At 35.7% G+C, this 22,782-nt stretch overlaps 1 protein-coding gene across 1 annotated transcript in view; it reads right to left on the bottom strand.

The window, feature by feature from the left end:
* Positions 1 to 565: 565 nt before the first annotated feature.
* Positions 566 to 22,782, bottom strand: part of MDGA2 (MAM domain containing glycosylphosphatidylinositol anchor 2) — an 896,755-nt gene continuing 874,538 nt past the window's right edge. Inside the window, exons 16-17 of the mRNA XM_008269620.4 lie at positions 19,730 to 19,835; positions 566 to 17,403 (exon numbers count right to left, since the gene is read on the bottom strand). Of these exons, the coding sequence (XP_008267842.3) occupies positions 17,315 to 17,403; positions 19,730 to 19,835 (195 nt within the window). The 3' untranslated portion in view covers positions 566 to 17,314. The remainder of the gene's footprint in view (positions 17,404 to 19,729; positions 19,836 to 22,782) is intronic.

Below are 22,782 nucleotides of genomic sequence, written 5' to 3'. Positions count from 1 at the left end.
TGCTATACATATACATATATATACACACATAGATACTATATATACATTTATATATACCATATAGACAAAACAGATTGTGTGTATACATATACACATGCATACAAATGTGTATGAAAATTTACATAATTTTTGCTTATATATAGTTATAAATACCTGATAAATTCTTATTTTGGCATTTATTTTTACACTAAACTGTTTTGTCCATCTTCCCATCATTTAATAGAATATCTAGTGTATGTTCTACACAGATTATGCCTCTATAAAACAAGATATAACTATCAAACACCATTAATATATCAATTCCCTTTTTATGTGCAAATAGTACTAGGATTAGGAGACTATGTTACAGCAACAAATGTTAAAGACACTTGGTTTTAATTCTGGCTGTGTTTTCAGTCATTTTACCTTAAGTAGTTAAATGATGAAATCTCTGTACTCCCAAACCAATAGGATGATTATTATTTGTTCTATCTTATAGATCATTTGAGAATGTGACTCTGTTAGAAAATTTGAAGATAATTCCTATAAACTTGGATAATATTAAATCTTATAATAAAACAAATGATACAACAGGAACAATAAATTCTTTATTCTATACATTCTGATGTACAAATTTTACTGATTTCTTAAATTTTTCTATGTATATATGTACATTTTTATTAGTTTGGTTTCCTACATATTTAATTTGATTCAACAAATAATAGTTGAGCACCTACTGTATGCCAACCCCTGACATTGGCATTGCAGGGAACATAAAATTAATAACAAATAATACCTGCTCTTAAGGAGCTTACAGTCTCTATTAGGGAAACAAGACAAGGACCCAATAGTAATAAAGTAAACATGGATTCCATAAAATAGGTGCCAAAAGGTTAGGGATTTCAAGAAAATTATCAGGTAAAAAAGATTTACTTGACATGAATGTTCAAGAATTGGAAGGATTCCTCCCACCCCATCCCAAGAACATGAGCTAGAAGTCACTTAAATAGCAGAATAGAAAGATAAAACTGAAGAGTTTAGAAAGTGTGAATATGTTCTAAGGATGGTATGCTTTCCAGTAAAATTGCAACATCTGGCAAGGTATATTATAAACATTTAGGAAAACACTGAAGGTATGCACTTAGATATTTGTACTCTTACTCAATACATTATAGGTAGACACCAAGGATTCCTGAGCAGGGAAACAGTATGTTTTAGGCTCCTCATTCTTTTAAGAGAACGCATCAATACTTAGGAAGACTGATTTGACAGGTTGTGGTGATGAATTTGGCCACAGGGGTTCCAAGGGTAAATAACATGATTTGTGATAGCACTGTGTAGGGAGGTGAAACAGTCCAGTGTCTCTGAAAGCAGGGTTTGATTAAAAACCCTTTTTAATCAAAAAGCGTTAAGAATGACATAAAGGAGGAGACAATACTGACTATACTTGGGACACAAGAAATATGGAGCAAGGATGATTCTATGAGTTTTGACTAGGGGTAGACACAATTGACAGGAAAACAGGGAGCACAGTGATGGACAACTTAGCCAAGACAGAGGATTAAAAAAGAATTTCAGAACGCAGGAGAAAAACAGGATTTTGAGAATAAAGACACTGATCTGGAACCTTTTAAGGTAAGATGCAACATAAATCTTGATTGTCCCTAACAAATGTGGGCTAGAGAATGAGGTCAATTGTGTATCATCCATGGAGATGCAGTAGATGGGACAGACTTTAACAAAGGAACATAGACCTCTAAAAATACCTAACAGGTTAGATGAGGGAGTATGTGGCATATGACATGATAAATAATACCCAAAACAATCAAGGAAAATCAGCATGAACTCTAACATATGCTAACATTTTTAATTTTAAAAGAAGAAAATGATTGAAGAAAGAATCTTAGGGAAGTGTTTGGACTTGGCTTCTGTGGGGTCAATAGTGCAGAAGCCCAGTCATTCATTGTTACTGAACAAATATTTGAGGCTCTTCCATGCCAAAAAATAAAATAACATACTATGATATTATAAAAAGTGCATGGAAAATATACATTATGAGGAGAAATACCTGGATTCCTTGGTCTTTTTGCACCAAAATAAACTCTTGATTTTTCATGAATTTTGAACTTTTTTTTATTTTCTAGGCAGAGAGAGAGAGAGAGAGAAAAACAGAGCTCCCGTCTGCTGCTTGAATCTCCATGTGCCTGACAATGACTCAGTCTGGTCCAGGCTAACATTAGGAGCAGAGACCTCATGTGGGTGGCAGGAAGCCAACTGCTGGGGACCTCACCTGCTGCCCAGGGTGTGAATTAGCAGGAAGCTGGAATCTAGAGAGGAGCCAGGAGTCAGACCCAGGCACTCAGATATAAATTGTAGGTATTGAAGTTCCTGGTCCAAATGACTTCCCCTCTGTGAACTTTTTAAGTAAGTATTCTGGTGAGCATGTTTTCTGTAGCTTCCTAGAATTGATAGTAAAGGGAGCTCCTAAAAATAAAACAAATACTCAAAAAAAAAAAAAAAACCTTTTGAGAAATAGTGTAAGGGAAAGGAAAATACAGAAGAAACTTACTTGGCCTAAATGATGAAATAAGAATTCCCAGAGGAACACATGTGCATGCCAAGACCAGGAATGAACCAGGCGAAGGGCAGGAATGCTTACAGCATTTAAGACACTACAAAAGCATATGCCGAGCCTAAGTGTGGCAGCAGCACTGGTGAAACTGAAGACATGCTCTGTTTCTGAAATGAAATAAGCAACAGGGAGCACGGTAGGGTAATGACCTTCCATCTAGATAGGATGATCTGTTATGTAAGGTGATGCATATGGCACAGCACCAGTACCCAGCAAACAAGGGAGATAAGGCTGCATTCATGGAAAGAGGCTGGATTACGCAGGCTTTTTATGCTGCTTTAAGAAATTCAGTTCTTGTCTGGCAAGCAATGGTAAATCATTAAAAGACTTTAAGAAGAAAAATGAACTTGTATTTGTATTTCAGGAAATACAAGTTACAGTTAAAAGAATGACAGAGGGTAGCAGGCAGGAGGTAGAGGAACATGATGAGAAGTTACTGTAGTATCCTTACAAGAGTTCATGGTGACATGGCCAAGGGTAGTGGCATTGGAGATGGCAGGAAGCAATTAGATTCACAACATATGCAGAAGGCAAGATCAACAAGATGTGATAGATTTTATGCAGGAGGTAGAGAATGGGGAGGCAGCAAGGTTGACTCCAAGGCTTTTTTTATAGTGACTATTGGTGCCTTTCTAGACATCCAGGTACATTAGTGTGAAACATGGTCTTCACACTTTCATTCAATATTGATAATGATAAACATCAATTTAGCCACACGATCTCGTCTTTGTCCTATTTCTGAGCAGTAATAAGCATCTGTTAGATGTTTGGCTGAGACTAGCAGTGTGTTTCCATGGACTTCAGCTCTCTATGTACAGCTAATTAGGATGGGGTTTGATTGTACATCACTGCCCTCATTAGTACATGCCCACATCAACAGAGCTAATCAGATGAGAAAGATGAAAAGAAATGCACTCATTGTGATGGGAACTGCTTTCATGTACAGTGTACTGTTGTCTAAAACAGATAAATACATTTGAGAGACTGTAATTGAGATCAACAAATAATTAGTGTATAGGAGGAGAGATAAAAGAGGAAAAACAATCTTGTAAAGCAGGTCCATTCTGTTCTAACACAGCAATTTCTCCTGGCATGTAAGCTATTGTCATTCACCCTTAACTCACATGTCACGGTTCTGATGACTTACAGACATGATTTTCACTTTTCTCCTATTAATATACACAACCCAGATGTTGAAATAAGGATGTTTTATGAAATCAAGCGAATTTTGACCCATCGACCTATTTCTTTTCCTTTGCTAGTATCTAATATCAGGTGATGTTCTGTCCTTGCTAACTGGCCTTTTTGCATTATTGTGGGACATCCCTAAGACCTGACCAGGCAGGCACACAATTCTCTGCCCTGTGTGATCCCACACACGGGATACCTAAAGCTGTCTTTTCTAGGCCATAGAAACTTAGAAAAGACCTACTTCTTTTGAATAGGAAAACACACCAAAAATCTCTTCTGTTACACCAGCCATTTTCTTCTCTTTCTCTCCTGGGGAATTTTCAAACTACAAATTTATCATTTATTTACTGTGTGTGGGAGAATTGGGAAGAAAACAGAAAATGTTAACTATTAAGCTACACTTGCCAGACAGGAAGAATGCCAGTAGTTGGGTGAACACATGTTTTTATAAATACTCTCTTAACCAGTGACATTCATGTTACAAAATTTTTAGATAAGGTAATATATAGTAGACATTTATATTTTAATACATACAGTTAGAGCCTGTTGTTGAAAACAGATTATTGGTTCTATTATAAATAAAATGGTTCAGCGGGGTTCTTTCAGGGGCAGTCTCAGACCAGGGTTTCAGTGCAGTATTTTATCTGGATGGTGATTCCAAGAAATACTAAAAGGGATGTGAGGAAATGAGAAAGGAAGTTGAGGCAACAGATGCAAATACAGCTCTTCATCCAGAGACCACTGAAGGTAACGTGTGGTACCCACTGGAGAACTCTGCCTGTCTACCAAACACGATCTTCAGAGTTAAGCTGCAAGGGCATTGGTTGAGGGCAGCTGGTGCAGTGTGGGGTGGAGTGGTGCCTGCTTGCGGTAGTTAAGTATCTGACTCCTGAAGAAATCTCCCACTCCACTGGCAGTCCTAGGGCTGCGCCATGCTGTTAAAACCAGAGGGTACATGAGCCCGGCTATATGGTGTTCAGCATTCCCTTCCTGATGGGCATTTAGATTGTTTCCAGTTTTTCACCATTCTCACATATTCTAATACCCCCTTATATACTTTTTAACATGGATGTCTGATTATTTCCAGGACAAAATTCCTATAAGTGAAACTAAAGAGTTACTCAAAAGACTCCATTACTTGCCAAACAAGTAAAAGCTTTAAAAACTAAACACTTAGAATGTGTTTTGGGATGGAGAGAGGAAACTTTCTTCAGTTTATATAAATGATTTTTTGGAATGTTTATGTAATATTTTATAATTAATTTTAATTGCAATAATCTAAATTTAGTTTAATATTCAAAGTATCCAAGTTTATAGGCATATTTAAAAAGTTATTTTACATCTTCCATCACTGCTATAATTGGAACTAAAATAGACATAACCTTAAGACAGAATTTAATATTTGTATAATTATCCTTCTTAAGATAAGGGTAACATTGATTTTTGCCATGGTGCTGGCATCACATATGGGCACTGGTTCTGGTCCCAGCTGCTCCAATTTTGATCCAGCTTTCTGCTGTAACCTGGGAAAGCAGTGGAATATGGCCCAAGCTTTTGGGCCCCTGTACCTGCATGAGACCTGAGGAAGCTCCTGGTTCCTGGCTTTGGATCAGTCCATATCTGGCCATTGCAGCCATTTGGAGAGTGAACCAGCAGATGGAAGACTTCTCTCTTTCTGTCTCTCCCTTTCACTGTCTGTAACTTTACCTCTCCAATAAATAAATAAAAACCTTAGGGGAAAAAAAGGCTGTATATTTAAAAAAAATACAATCCATTCAAGGAAAGAAAAATATAAACTGAATCCCATCAAAATTAAAATATTTTTCCTTTCAAAATAACAGATGAAGACAAGGATAAGACAAAATATAGACTGGGAGAAAATATTTGAAAGCATATATCTGGCAAATGACTTTAATGTAGAATATAAAAAAATTCTAAACAGTTTAAAAATTGCAATTAGAAAACTGGCAAAGGACATGGCTAGACATTCCACAGAAGAGGATATTCAGATGGCAAATGAAAAAATGCCCAGCCTCATCAGCCTTTAGACTTCATTTCAAAACCATAAATGGGGTGAGGACTTGGGGTAGTGATTATATTGGGCTGCAGGTTCCTTTATCAGGGTGCCTGGTTTTGAGTCCTGGCTGTACTCCTTATTCCAGTTTCCTGCGAATGCACCTGGGAGGCAATAGGTGATGGCTCCCACATGGGAGGCCTGGAGGGAGTTCCTGGCTCTTGACTTTGGCCTGGCCACTGCAAGCACTTGGGGAGTGAACCAGTAGATGGGAGCTGTCTGTATGCCTCTCTGCATGTCATATGAGTAAAATAAATGAAAGAAAACAATTAAATATGCATAGTGAGATACCACTACACACCTATCAGAATAGTTAAAAAGATGGTGACAATAGATAGAATATTCACTCTGGAAAATACTTGGGCAGCATTTTGTTTGTTTGTTTATTTTTACAAAACTAAGCATGAAACTACCACAGTACCCACCAGGAATTACACTCCTGGGCATTAATCTCACAGAAATGGAAAACAAGTTTCAGGCAAAAATGTATCCGTGAACGTTTGTCGTAGCTTTATTTGCAATAGCCCCACACTGGAAACAAACTAGATGTCCTTCAATCAATGAATGGTCACACAAACTAGCACAACTACACACAGAATAACAAATATAAACCATTGGTGCATACTGCAGCTGCAGTAAATCTCTAGGCAATGAAGCTGAGTCAAACAAGTAAATCCCAGAAATGCAGATATCATATGCAACACCATTTCTAAAACATTCTTGCAATGACAAAACTGAAGAAAGGAAAAATGTGTAAGTTATTTCCAGAGTATAGGACGCATTAGGGAAGGGAGAAGCATGGTAAAATGGTGGAACAGGAGGGTTTCTCGTGGTGGTGAACTGTTGAACTTGAGTGCGGTGGTGGGTACATGACCCTCTGGGTGCAACTGAGCAGACATAGTAAGCAGAGCAGCAAGTACAAACAAAACTGGGGAACAAGATGAGTGGTTCATATCAAGGCAAGATGTCACTATGGAAAACTGGGTAGAAAAAATAGAACAGTGTGTATGGGATCTTTGTACCACTCCTTAAAACCACACATTGAATGACGTCAAAATTAAAGTTTTTTTAAATGAGTGTTCGTATAGAACGTAAGTGTATATGTAATGTTAAGTTAATGCCAAACTTGTCCTTTAAAACTAACAAGTATTTTTTTCTGTTAAAAATTTTATAGTCTAAAGCATTTTATTAAAAATCATTTATATTATAAAGTAAAGCCAGAGACTTTACTTCACTGAAGGGCTAATATATAAAACATAGGTCCCCAAGAGCATTAAAATACTTGAATAATTTAAACATCATGGAGGGGCAGGTGTTTGGCCTCCCGAAAAACAGGAGTGCCTGGGTTTGAGACCCAATTCTGGCTCTTGCATTCAGCATCCTCCTAATGCAGACCCCGAGAGGCACTGGTGATGGCTCAAGTGATTGGGTTCCTACTACCCCCATGCAAGAACTGGATTGATGACCTGGCTCCTGGCTTAGGCCACAGTTCAGGGCCACAGTGGACATGTGGGGAAGGAACAGTGAGTGGGAGTTCTGGCCAATAATTAAGTAAAAATTTAATAAAAATATATTGTGGGAAATTCTTCCTTGCTTATCTTTCAAAAGTAACAAGGAAAAGGAAACAAGGGTTTTTCATTAAGTTAACCAATTGTGTATATGTGTATGTTTTCTTTTTTAAAAAGATTTTATTTCAGAGGTAGAGTTATAGACAATGAGAGAGAGAGACAGAGTCTTCCTTCCGTTGGTTCACTCCCCAGATGGCTGCAACGGCCGGAGCTGTGCCCATCTGAAATCAGGATCCAGGTGCTTTTCCTGGTCTCCCACATGGGTGCAGAGGCCCAAGGACTTGGGCCATCTTCTACTGCTATCCCAGGCCATAGCAGAGAGCTAGACTGGAAGAGGAGCAGCCGGGACTAGAACCGGTGCCCATATGGGATGCCAGCGCACAGGCAGAGGATTAACCCACTGTGCCACGGAGCTGGCCCTGTGTATGTTTTCTAAGAAGCATACTTCCTTTGTGAAATACTGACATCATTTGATTATCATGACATTATGAGAAGGTACTATTATTCCCCATTGTTATAGATGAAATGAGATGCAGTACTTGTTAGGACCAGTAATATTCTAAGTGTTTATGCATTTAAGGTTATTAACCAGAGAGTGCACGATCCCCTAGTACAGGTACTGGAAATGATAAGGGCAATTATGTTAAGGAAAAATTTAGACTGGCTCTGGCCTTCTACGCCATGTCTCCAGGGAGCTCTAAATCAGAGAGATTTTAATCCATCTACTCAAGGGACTCCTACCAATAAAATCAAGACCTGAAAAGAGGTTCTTTCCACTGCACTGATGTGTTTCAAACTGTGAGGTTTTGAGGGGGAATCACTTACATCAGAAGCATTTGGCAGCCTTTTACAAAAACCTGGGCTCTCCTGTCCCCCAGCTCTGTTGATTCATCTGGTGCCCAGAGCCTGGAATCGGAATGGTCAACAGCCCTCCTAGGAGATTCTAATTAATGCAAAAGTCTGAGTCTAACTGCACCCTGACACACAAAACCTGTGAGGTTCAAGTGAAATGTGCAGTGTAATTATTAATGATGTCATACTTTGTCAATTTTAACACTCAATTGCTTCCCACAGCTCAACATCTCTGAAATAGAACTGTGTATTATATCTGGTGGTGTCTTGCAATCCCAGTGAACACAGAATGCTTTTCCTTCTTGGTACATAAAAGAATATTTTAGATTTGATGAAATTTGAATTTCACTGGACAATAAAATACAAATTATAGTGCTTAGTAAGTACTGTTCTTTTTATTCCAGGGTCACATGTGTAAGGGTTCCATATGCATGCTATGAGAAACGGGGTGCTGGGAAGAGATCCTTGAGCCATTCACCGTACCTAGATTCACGTACACCATGGGTAAGTGACTAATCAGCAGGGTTACAATAGATGAAATGATGCTTGAAAATACTTTGTAAAAGGTAAATCTTTGTGAAAATGGTGTTGGTGTATAAATGTGCCTGTATGCATGGAGTTGGGGTAAGTTTAGTAGAGAAAGTGAAAATACTCATTTCCAGATAGCATATGTGTAACATTATGACTCTTTGTCTTCTAGGAAAATCAAGCACCTTATCAAAAAGGTAGTGCTCCTTAGTGCTTGCTATGTCTGTTCTGGGAAATTATCTAAGTGCTTTACAGAGATTTTTGCATTTGAGTCTCCCATCAATCTTATGAAATGCAATGTGATTACTATTGCTCTTACCCCTATTTTTAAAGGGGAGAAGACTGAACTTTAGTGACCTTAGGCGAGCTTAGTAAAATTACATACTGAAAAAGTGGTGGAGTAAGAGTGTGAACAGGGAGGCATTTGAGACAGGAACTCCGTTCCTAAAGTTTATCTGAAAGTAAAATGCACTAACCCACATACTGTGGACTCAGATAACACAGGAAGGAGCACGCAGACAGAGGATGAAGTGGAACCATTGTCAGTGAGTAGGGAAAAAGACAAAGCAAAAGAATGTGAGGTAAAATATCTGTAAACACATTTATTGCAATTTTTCAAACCTATTTTAATATACCATTTTCATAGACATTGAATAGGTATGGATTATATGCTTCATGATTAAACTAATCAACTTAGAGTGTTCATAGAATGAAAAGAAAAATTCCATAACTGCATCTGGTAGAGACACAGAATATGAAAATGGCATATTAAAATAAGTTTGAAAAAAATTGCAATAAATACATTTACAGATATTTTACCTCACATTCTTTTGCTTTGTCTTTTTCCCTACTCACTGACAATGGTTCCTGTTCATTCTATGAACACTCCAGGTTGATTAGTTTAACCATGAAACACATAATCCGTACCTATTCAATGTCTATGTTCCCATCCTGGAAGCTCTTTCACTTTGTTGTTGGAGGCTTTGCCTATACTGGAGAGCCTGGCCTTGCTCCCCTTCTATCTATGCTTTTTTTTCTGGGTATGCAACCTGGACCTGGGATCAAGGAAAACCATGACATGAGTGTGGTGCTGGAAGTTCTGTGCCTCTCCTCTCAGCATTACTTCTCTATGTTTTTTCATTCCTACACCTTGGTCCAGGGTTTTTCTCATCCTGTTTTTCTTGTCCTAGAAGAGAATCAGCTGATAAAATGTTACCCTACAATGTTATGGAGTAGGATGTTTCCTTTATGGAAGTACTTGTAGTTTAAAGCCCAAATGGTGAAAGCATGAAGGATTGAGCCGCTGAAAGGGGAACTGCAAGGCCCTGGTGGGGCATGTTGATTGGAATGGATACAATTCTAGTCACTTCAAGTAGGATGACATTGGAAAGGCTGATTTGACACATGCAAAAATCCCAGTGTCATACATGATATTGCCAATCTAAATCAGTGAAAAATTAAATATTCATGTTTATTTCATTAAAAATCCTAACAGACACTATATTCTCTATTCCATGTATTTTAAAATTATTGTGTGGCTACCACATATTAGCATTACAAAAACCACTTGGGTACACTGGGCTGTAGAATTTTTTTTTTTAATTTTGGAAATTAAAACATACTCAAAGTAGAAATAAATTCAAATGATAAAAATTAATACTTTCTGTTCGGCCCTATTTCCAATTTTAAAATTAATTTCTCATGATTTTGTTCCATGCATATTTTGCTATATCAACTATTACCCACACTATCTAATTTTTATCATTTTGCTTTACAATTTGAAGGAGTAAGACTGAATTTAGCCAAGAGCTCATGCGATCTAACATAAAAAAATTAATCATAGCTAATACAATACATTCTAGGTGAAAGAAACGTTTCTAGTGTTGTTGTGGATAATGCTGGCATCTAACACAAAACAAACAGGATTTGCTTGATTTTTCCTTAGTTAAACCATATAATGATTTCATTTGCAAAAAACATGAACAACATTTGCCCTTCTTCTCTACAGAATATCATTTTTTTTGTTATGAAACTAAGAAGTGCCAGAAAATTGTGTTGAAAATTGTTTAAACTTACTTCAGGTGGGTTGACTTCTCACTTGCCATAGTACACTGGAGATGTCTTCTCTCCTTGCAATTTCATTGATTTTATAAACGAAAGATTAAAATTGCTGCTTATTTCCTAGGTTCACCGAATAATCCCATTCTAAATATTGCTCTAAATCATGGGTAACTCAATAATCATTCATTCAATAATCTCTATAGGATCTAGATACAATGAATGTAGGACCTATAGAGAAAACTGAAGATGTAAAAAGTGTATATATATATATATACATATACATAATATACATATTATATATATCCTTGCCATGAGGAGGTTACAATTTCATCTAGAAAGCAGATATGCAGACAACCAAAGACTACTTTAATAAAAGTAGTAGAAGAAATAAAAATTATAGGTAAAATCAATTTGTTAAACTAAAAAGTTATATAAAGAATAAACAGTATTTTAATATGATTTAGAGAGTAGTTGGAGGTTTGATTTTCAAACACAGTGACTGTTAATGTTAACTATATTTACATGTCCAAAATTTCATGAATTTATTTAGAGACATGATACCAAAGATAAAGAGAAAATTAGCTAAATAGGCAGTAGGGAAACAATAATAAGCAAGTTAATTTTTTGGATTCCATTTAGACTTGGGCTCTCTCAATCACTGTCAAACTGTCTTGTTAGTTTTCCCACAGAACACCCACGTATACTTTAGAGAGTGACCATGAAATACATGATTAACATGATCTTCCTGGATAACATCAGCACCATTAAACCACAATTATTTCACATATCACACAGAAGCCCAGAGTTACTAAATGGAGCCATAATTCTGAAATCACATCCATTCAAGAAGATTTTAGTGCCTACTTGTTTAACACAATCTTACAAATGATCCCTCACAAAGGATGTGAAAATCAACACATATCTTAATGGGCTAATTGTGCTCGCTGCAGTGTTGAGTCTATAAAAGCATTTTAATAGTGAGACAAATGATGGCAGTCTCATCTTAAATTGCAAACATAATTGCCATTCTAAATATCTTTTTGTTCCTAAGTTAAGTGCTCATTGACAGCAGAAATTCCCCCAAAACACTAATAGAGTGTTAAACATAATTTCATTTATTGAAAAAAATCCAAGGGAAAATAACACAGAGCTAACTGGAACTATTTAGCAAAGGAAAATATCAAAAGGAAAATGAAACCTTAAATTTGAGATCCCAAATGTAACTAATAGTCAACATAAATTCAACACAATAGATGTTTGATTCAACTTGTACATTTAAATATAATGATACTGAAGAAATAAAAAGCATATCCTGGAAATCCAGGATAATGATTGAGACCCACACAAAAACAAACTGCAACTAACAAGCTAAACCCTATATCATAGAATTTCTCATCATTTTATTGAAAAATGAAAATACATTTCAGCTCAACTCATAGAATATTAGTACAACTGAAATTAAATTCAATCCATTGTAAATATTATGTGGAGAACACCGAGTTTCTATCCAGTGTTTAACTTCTGTCCTACTCAATGTTTGTTTTTATTCCAACTTCTTAATTTCAATATATTCAGTGTGGGTTCAGGGTAGTGAAATCACCACTCATAATTAATTAAGCTTTAAATTAAATGTGTCAATAAAGTAATCCACATACAAATATAGGGAATATCTTCTTTTATGTTTCTAAGCAGACATGAACATATGGTGGATTGATTCTAAGCTGACATATTGCACATTAAAATTTCAAGTCCATAAGTTTTTCTATATAATAATAACATACATGTTTACTTATAAATATTGTGGATATTCAGCAAAGACTTTTTATACTATATTTGAAAAAAATTCTGATCATTCTGTAGTAGCGTTTCTTTTAAGTTGAAGTAGAAAATGCCAGACATTGATTTTTAAAAATAAGCACTAAGAAAACTAATTAAACTGGATAGCCACAAAGGGAACATTGTAGGAAAGGAAAATAGTTTGGGATTGAACCCTATGATTTTATTGTTTTCACAGAAAATGCAATAACTCCTCATTGACATCAACTGCCCAGTTGCAAGAAGAGTATATACCTTCTGCTTTGTTGAGACACAGGTGAGGCAATTCCTAAGAAGTAGTCATGAACCAAGAAGCTAATGAATTTGGGGTAAACTTTTTCCAATTTAAATGTCTGTTGAGTGGCCCTGATCTTTGAAAGGCACATTAAAAAAAATGTTTTCTGGTAAGGAACATGCGTTCAAAAGAATCCTTTGAAATCTGCCATTAAAATCAGATTAGTATGTCACCATCTTTCAAATCAATAATCAAAACAAACAAAAATAGGTCATGAAAAATACCACAGTCAATTTCATCGAGTCTTAAATACAGAACTAAATGAATTAATTGCTCTTCAAATAATACATTTTATTGACAGATCAGTTTATTATGAAATCTTTAAAAATGCATGTTTGGTGAAAAGTCAGTACAGCTGTAATTTCTATTTCACTATATTAGAAAATATAAGGAATGGGCTTATTTTAACTATTGATCACATGACGTGACTGACTAGTTGGGTGCTAATTCTGATTATTATGTTTGTCATAATTCATTGCCATGCTAAACTCAATTGTGATACATTTGAAATGAAGTGCTATTACTTTAGCCTACTGCATGACATTGTGGTATACCATGCCTCTTTCAAATGTTAAAGAAAATTTAATGACAGGCCAAACTTCAGGCCTGCTTGGTACTGGGATTCACATGGAACCAGGAAGTATTTTAAACCAGGGATACATAGCGGGTTGCAATTCATGGTGGAACTAAAGAATAAACAAAGGCTAAGTCTGTATGGAAAGAATGTAAGAGACAATTTTTTGAAAGAACAAAATAAGCGTTATTTGTTAATACTGCATAGTCAGTGAGCATTGAATATAAATCCCACAAACATGAGTGGCTATCTTTTTGTCACTTCGGGGTTTGTTGAGATGTAATAACGTTAGGCATTATGTGGCACTTCTGGAAACTAGCGTGAAAGTCATCCTATCTCTGATGCTATCAGTTCTAAGATGTATTTTATATCTTATGAAACAGAAATGCCACCAGTTCCAACTAAAATAAGCCTGATTGCAGCAATATTCAAATGTAGTGAAACAAGGATTTTTAAACTATAGAGTAATGCTTCTAATTAATGGACTCAATTATAGGCAGTAGGGGAATTACACTGTGATGTTTTTGTCTCAGAAAATTAGAGGCTTCAGTGCCTGATACCTTGCTATAAAAGAAATATAAATGGCATCATTAACTTTGAATATGTTATCAAAATGGAAGAGGGGAAATGTGTCAGTGAGCTCAATTCACAATAAATATAAAAAATATTAGGAAAAAGAAGGCAGTTGCTAAACAGTGTTTGAAAGTTCTCATTATTATTACTAATATTAAAGAAGAGGCTACTTAACATAATTTACATTTCAGTTATGCCAATATTTTCAAGTTTTCTGCATTTTTACCCATTTATTTTCAATGAAAGCAACTAAACACTTGATCTGAAGTGAAAAACATTGATTCTAATCTTGTTTGTTGGTTTACATAAGAGAACCAGAAGCTACTTGACAAATGCATTTCACTTATCACCATCTCAGTAACTCTCATTGTGAACTACTTCCTCTGATTGCCCCTTTGTTCTTCACATTCTTCCACAACTTCTCAAATATTTAACTGAAATTAATTTTGAAGTACCAGCCAGTTCTCATAAACTTTGAAGTGTTAAGTGTTCTTACTGTGTGAGAAGTTAAGAAGGATTTCAGTATTTTATGAATTCTTATTGGCAAAAGTGAAGCTTTCACTTAGAGCACTTTCGCTGTGTAGGATTACTTAGGAAAAAAGGAAATTTGTTTTCTTGGAAAGGATACATATAAACTCAAATATTCTGAACAGTTTTCTGCAAAAGCCTCGTTCCAATCAACTTAAAGATCATGGGAAAAAGGCAATGAGTTAAGTCTCTTCAGATCTAAAATATTTTTACTGATAGTATCACCTGCAAGTGTATAGATAAGAGAGCAATCTACTATTTTGGATAGTGAAGAGAAGTGGTTAGGTGTCATAAAGTGATAGTCAGGGTGAAGGGAGATTTTGCAAATATTAAACTTAGTTCTCCAGCTATAATTCACTTAAATCTCTTTGGTTTGCTAAGGTAAGTGATTTTGAAAAGTTTTCAATATGTGTTACTTGTTTGAAAAAGTCATGAAACTCATTTGTTTATTGTGTTTCATTTAAAGGACTTGGTTTCACTTAGTTCTATCACTACCTGTATAGTCTGACTGGTTCCCCCTCTTTAATTGACCATGAAAGTATTAAAATCCAAGTTCATATTTGTTTCCTTATTTTACCTTCAAATGTTTAACATGTATTACATGTCTTACAAATATAGGCGTGTGCATCAGGGAATTGTTATTAAAATTTCTTCCTGCAGATATTAAGGTAGATGAACCCCTGACGATTTATCCCATGATAAAATAACCAATAAACTGTGTAACTAATCTCATTTTAGTGATAAATGAACACTGCTCAACAAACACACATACCGCTTGTCATACCTTACCTGGAAAGAGGCTTTATTGAACAGAGCTGTAAAATTATATTTTAAGATGAATTACTGAATTTGCACAAACATTTCTACAGATTTGTTTTTTTAAAAAAAATCAAGCTTCATCATTTTCTACTACATTTTGTTGTGCTTTTTATATTAATAATTGCAAATGTTATAATTAATTTAATGCTTATATCCCAATTACTTGCATAATCAGTTTTTTTTTTAATCCTGGGGTGTTGAAAGAACATATAATAGTAATATTCTCCTTTAGACAAAAGTCTTTTTAAATGAAGTTAAAAGCTGAGATAATTTAAGGAAAAAGATCTTCAAATTTTCATAATCAACAAGTTTAAGTGAAATTTACAATGCATTGGAAAACTGGCTGGTTAAAGGTATGATTTGTCCTCAGGTAGCTCAAAATCATTTTTACAGGTTTTTGTTTTTTTGTAAAAGTGTTTTTTAATCTTGGTAAAATAATAAAATAATATTTCACAATTTGCACAGAGTCTGACTAAAGGGCAGAGGCATATGACCCTCAGTGTTTGGAATAAAGCCGGATTTCTCAGGCCCAGTTCCGCTGCAGTTTGTATGCACTGCAATCACAAACATTTTCTTGTTCCCTCTAAAGCTAGGGCCAATTTCATTTCAAATGGAGGTTAGAGTAAAAAAAAAAATCACTTTTGTGTTTTACCACCTTCTAAGTATCATCTTAATCACCTTTTGCTCTGGTTGACCCATTTAATAACCTGGAAGAAAAAGTGTTGCTCCCATGTCTGGTCTGAATGGAAGTTATTCTCTAATGGACAATATGCCGAAAGGCCATGGCTGTCTAGGAGGTTAAACAACAAATATCTTGTCTGCTTGGGCTTACGCAGCAGCTCCGGTCCCTTCTTCTTCAGAAGCGGCTCTGTTGTCTTGCCTGTCGTTTGCACATTTAGGCTCTGCAGTTTGTTTATAAAATAGTTTTACACAAACCACTCGTAGCAGTGCAAGCTTCTGAGTTGAAAATTATTCAGGCTTGTTTCATTGAAGGCACTTGGTTTCCATGGCAATTTATAAAAGATGGTGGTTTGGTTTCTTCATTGAACAGATGACGTAGTTTGGGTGTTCAAGTGGCCGCAAGCAAACTCCGCTAAGCCTGTGTAATATGTAAGCCCAGGTTTACCGTCCTGGAGAGCAGTGCATGCAAGAAGAGACAGCATACAGTTATCTAGCTTAGCCATGGGAGGAAAATAATAATTAATAATAATAATGATAATCAAGGTAGGACGGGAATAAGGTGGGGAGGAACATGAACGCCTTAAATAATTCTCAGTTCGGGTTCTTTGCAAGGAAGGGTAACAGCCAAAGGTAAAAGGGCCTACATTTATTTACTTCTCTATGTAAAACCTTCTTGAAAGGAAAATAAATGCCAGCTCTTCACGTACCCTGTTTACAGTGAGGTTTTTGTTGGCAGGCCATTAGGTTTCCATGGTAACAAGCAAAGTATTCATTTGAAACAAAACCAGCCATGACTTTGTGCTTTGACAAGGATTTCTATAGCTCTTTCTTTCTTCTTCTTCTTCTTCTTTTTTTCCCAAGAGTTCAACCAGATGACGCCGTAATCTTTTTAGCCACAAAAGCACCTGAAGGTCTCTTCTCAACTCAGGTCAATATTATCTTTTATATGTAGTTTGGAATAAGTTATACTTCCATGACATCTTTTTATCCCCAGTGCTTAAAAAATTTGTTTTTATTATTTTATTTTTGAGTCAGTAGTCAGTGGAGGAATCTTTGGTAGTTTGTTTTTTCAGTGTCCATTTACAAAGACTCTTTCTTCATGCCAGTGCCTGGTGAATCTTGTATAGCCTCTGCCAGGATAAGGTCACCTTCGAGGACTTAAGATAGAGATGAGGACGATAACTGGAAAAAGCCATATATGAACTAAAATCCCAACAGCACCATCCACGGAATCTGAAGATAGGGCAAATAAATGCCAAAAAAGAAAAAAGAAAAGAGAATAAGCCTTCCATGCAGCTACTAATATAACTTCAGCGAACTAATAAAATTTATTGTCTGGAAAGCATTATTAGAAAGTTTGTCATTTATAAACTCCATTTCTAAGGCAAGTGAAAAGGAAATCACTTGAATACATGGTTAGAGATTTCCTAAGATATTATTCACAGATTTTTAATGGCTATAACATGCTATGAAAACTTGTTCTGGAGATATTCTTGTGGGTTTGTGCTGGACCTCATCCTCACAGTTCTGCTAACTATGTGAAACAGTGCACACAGAAAAATTCTCAAATTATAAAGAGATGAGTTTAAAAGACAAGCAAAATTCCAAAAGTATTTAAGGCTTGAAGACTGAGATTAAACTGCTCTTGATGGAAACTAGGAATAGATGACAATGAGGAAGGAAAAAGAGTTCTTTTTATATTAACTTTTAGAGGCAACATGAAGTCCATTCTAACTAAAAACTGCATTATACCAATGTGACATGACATTCCTACTGTAGCTGATATTGCAATGAAAGCCACATGTCCAGGTGATACCTCTTGGAATGCACCCCTTAAGCAAGCATAAGCAAACATGGTGAGGCATTGACCTGGGCTACATTTACAAAATGGCTTTACCTAGGGGAGATTTGGAATTTGAAAACAGAGACACACAGTCTTAGCTCTGGGGGATGAGGGCCATGGAACCAAAGAGTGGGAAGGGTTGGGAGTCTGAGGAGGATTTTGACTCGCAGGCTGGTCTGCACTTAGAACATTGTATATACGTGTTAAAACAGTCACCCATGTTTCAGAATTTACTAGGTTGGGTGGGTGAAATTAATACGGAAAATATTGTGGTGTGCATTAATGAACTCCCTATAGGCACTCATATTCATTTTACTGCGATTCCTCTGACCGTTTCTGGTTTCTCTCTAGGGAATAAATTTTGTTCTCCTGCTCTCCTCTTTTGGATAGTTAACTCAATTTGTTGAACTAAATATATGGTATTTTCTAGCAATCAAATTATAAAAGTGTAAGATTCCTGTATAGAAATGATGACTACTTTCAGTTAATATGTTACAGCCACTGATTCATGCTTTGAAATTTAAATAGAATTTCATTATTCTCCAAGGAGAATGCAAGATTTTCTGTACATGACACAAACCTGGTTCATGCAGGCACAGCTACTAGTTTACTAGTTTTCTAAAGCAAAATTTAGCCAGACTCAGGCAGAAGTTGTTACTAAATGTGATGAAATGCTAAGTGTAATGGCAAGAAACTATGAGCAAATGGCTCATTGTTATCCACAATCTTAGTATTTGTCTTATTACAATGCTTAAAAATGGAGGTAATTCAGTTCATAGGAGCAATCACTGGATAGTTGTACGAATTTGACTTTCAACATCTAGACTGATAACTTAGCATGTTTAGTGAGAAACTTTAACAAAGACTCTGATTCGCTCTAGACTCACACAACATTGATTTTAATGCTTTGGTATGTACTGAATCACTGATGAGTTATTTGTGTAAATTTGTCTTGATTGCTACCTCTTTATATGACCACAAAATTAGAGTCCAGATTAGCCTAAGAAAATCCTTCAACAGGAAGAACCTCTAATCACAAAGATATTACATTTGTCAATTTCAAATGTATAACAGGGAGATTAAGATTTTAATAGGCAGATGAAGAAGAGTTTAATAGCTTAAACATAGTTATAATGCTATTTGCATTTTTTTATGTCTATGGTTAAAAAATATATTGTTAAAATGTAATCAAATCAGGAAAATAACTAAAAACCAAATTATTAATCAAGACTGAGGAACTAACAGGAGATTAATTATACTATATAAAATTAGGGTTCTCTATTCTGCAATACGTGTACTAAGAATTTTTGTATGAAATGTGTTACAGTAATTGGCATAAGTTAGATCTAAGAAATATATACCTAACCTGGTGATATAAGGACAACTATGGTTATATAAATGTGTGCTGAGTATGTACATTCAATAAAAGCTTTTTGAAATAAATAGTATACATTAAAATATTTAAAAATATTATTTAAAAATGAAAGTGTGGTTGCCTTAAATAGAAAAAATAAAAATTACTTTTATCATATGACAAGCTGCCTACAATGAAATTTTATACTTTGATTTAAAAATATCTTCAAAATGTTAACATCTTAGATATTGGAAATTTCTAAGTAAATTAAAAATAACATTTGAAACAGTAGAATATATTAATTTACTAGTAGTTTCACTATTGTAATGTCATATCAAACCAGTCCAAGATAAGACACTTACTCTTAGTCGTTAGGTCTTGTTTTGCACACTCTCCTTCTGCAATTGATACATCATCAATGGCAATGTCTCCTTCTATTCCAGGACCTCGAATACCTTCGAAAATGAGCTACAAATGTGAATGAAACAAACCTAAATGAGCTGCAATTTGTTGATCAATTTTACTGAGAAGTCAAGGAAACAAAAGTCAATAATTCTGGCGTAATTTATTCTTGATTGTTTTCAAAACTGTTACTCACAAAAATGTAAACCTAAAAGGGAACATGGAATCCATTATGGAATTGCATAGTATCAGTTTCTCAACACTAAAAGCATTGTGTCAATTTTAGAGCAAAACTAAATCTAATTGGGTAGTAACAGTAAAAAACACCAACTAAATTCCTCTTTTCTGGAGCAAGCGGCAGTTCGTATTTGAGCAATCTTCCTCTCAAATAGAGTCCTTTCAGTTTTCTCTAAACATATCTCAAAAATTAGTGTTTTAGAAACATTTTTTTTAAATGAATCAATTCTGGAGTCTTAAGAGTATTATGTTTATGGAAGCTAAGAACAAAACTTTATCAACTCTGTAATAGTTTATTCTTTTGTAAACAGGTTGAATAAGTTCCGCATACATCTATGCTTTACATTTTGATACCCTCGTTTTAAAGTTGAAGATATTTATGAGTCCACTGGTGTTGAACGTCTCCTGGTAGGCCTATGGATTTCCTGTCTGTAACAGTGTATGGCACTGGGGCTTTACTCGTGAGATTGAAAGAAGAGATTAGTGAAATCAGATTGCCCTTGTGACTTCATTGTAGATATAATGACAACATATGGACAATTACCAAATTTTTGTTTAACAGCAACAAGACTCTCGGAATTTTCTCTAACCTTCAAATACTTCCGGCATAACCTTTCATTCTTTTGATCCTATAAGAAAGCCTATGCATTTAATGATTTTTTTAAAAAAAAGTTTTATTTATTTGAAAGTCAGAGTTACAGCCAGAGAAAGAGAGATGGAGGGAGGGAGGGAGGGAGGGAGATCGTCCATCCACTGGGTTCACTCCACAAATGGCCACAACATTCAAGGTTGCTCCAGGCTAAAGCCAGGAGGCAGGAGCTTCATCCAGGTATTCAAAGTTGGGCCAGCATCTGCTGCTAGGTGCATTAGCAGGGAGCTGAATCAGAAGTGGAGTAGCTGGGACTCAAACTGGTGCCTATATGGGATGCTGGCACCAGAGGTGGTGGTTAACCTGCTGTGCCACAGTGTGGGCCCCCCAAATTAGTGATTTGTATTCACAGAAAAGAAAGTTTGAATATCAGAATGAACTATGTAGTTGGTCTTTCCAAAGAAATGGGCATTTTATGCAGCTCTTAAGATTCCACTAGGGAAGCCCAAATCCCAAGAACCTGTTTCAAGTCCAGGTTCTCCTTCTGCTTCCAGTTTCCTGCTAGTGATGTGTCCTGGGAGGCAGCAGACAATGGCTCAAATACTTCAGTTTCTGCCACTCACATGAGAGACTCAAACTGAGTTCCTGGCCCCTGGTTTTGGCTTGGACCAGCCCTGGCTGTTCCAGGCATTTAGTGAGTGAACCAACAGACAGAATCTTAGAATCTCAATATCTTTCTCTTTGGTCATTTAGGGAATGAAATGATAGATGGAATGTCAAAATCTCAATCTCTCACACCCTCCCTCTCTCTTTCTCCTTCCTTCTTCCTCCCTCTTTCTCCTTCCTTCATCTGCCTTTCAAATAAAATTTAATAACTTTCACGGACTAATTAGCAAAGCTGTTTCTAATACCAAACCGATGTGTGTGATTTTATACAATTTCTATTCTTATTTCATTACAACAAATTTGAGTGAAAGTATATTTTTCCCTTTTCCTTTAAAAACAACTTCTTAATGGCAAATTTAAGATGATGTTCAGAAAAACATAGCTCCTTTAGAGAAAATGGTCGCCTGTTTTTTCATATGCTGTCATAGTTTTCTCACTGGAAATCGCTAAGTAGTCTGCAGAAGTATTGGTTTTCAACTTTGGTATTGAGTTGTGTCCCCCATTTAAACAGCCCCTAAGAATAATTTTCACAATCAGATAGAGTAAAACAGGTGTAAGGAATTTTTATTAATAGAGTTTCCTGATTACTTATGTTGAAATAAAGATGTTAATCAAGATTGCCCAAAGGCATGTCTTAGGTGCTTACAACATATGCCCTTTAACATATTCATAAATTTCCCATCTCATTGAGCTATCTGTTTGAAGGTACTGTCTTGTTCTTACCAGCAAGTTTTTAAGGCTTTCAGGTATTTTTTTTTTCTTTGCTATGTGCTTCTTACCTGATAGAGAGTCAATTTTAGAATAAGTCCTTAGCTAGCCCCAATCCCTAATATGAAGGGAATTTTATCTTGGAAAAAGAACTTAGATTCCTGCTGAGTCAGTCTGGGTCCATATAATCAAACATTTTTCACTCCAGCCACAAGGCTAAAACTGGGTTGCCTGAAAGTGTAATACTGCCATTACAGTAAGCTTTATAACATATCCTAAATAATTAAATCCTAAATAAATTAATACATATGGATGCATGCATACCAGAGAGGTTTTAATTCTGGAGTGCAGAAGTGAGAATGCTTTACATGGGAAAATTGGGTAAATGGAGAAATCTCAGTCATCCAGAATTTTAATTTCAAAGGATGGAATTGGGAATGAAAAAGAAGTAACTGCTGCCTATTGAGTATGATACAGAGTTTGCACTGTAGCCATGGGGATAATAAGAGTGATACACTGTCATCTTTGTGTATGGAAGTAGGATGTAGGCGAAGACTCCAATAAAGAAAGGGTGGAATGTTTCCTCGGCAGCTGACACTTGAAATTCATACAGATGAAGCTGAAGTCAGTGCTGTCATGGAGGTGGATGCTGAAGAGATGAGCTTGGTAGCGCATGGACTTCCCTTAGCTTTCTAAGAGTAGTCGGCTTGTTAAAAATATCCACAATTTTTAAAGTACGTAGTGATTGTCCCTTTGTATGTTCATGATATCTGCAGGTAAGGGTCAATCTAAAATCATGAGATTATGTTAAAC

The sequence above is a fragment of the Oryctolagus cuniculus genome, chromosome 12 (assembly GCF_964237555.1).
Source record: "Oryctolagus cuniculus chromosome 12, mOryCun1.1, whole genome shotgun sequence".
Lineage (NCBI taxonomy): Eukaryota > Metazoa > Chordata > Mammalia > Lagomorpha > Leporidae > Oryctolagus > Oryctolagus cuniculus.
The sequence above is the reverse complement of the archived record's forward strand: the minus strand, read 5'-3'. Positions and strand labels throughout refer to the sequence as shown.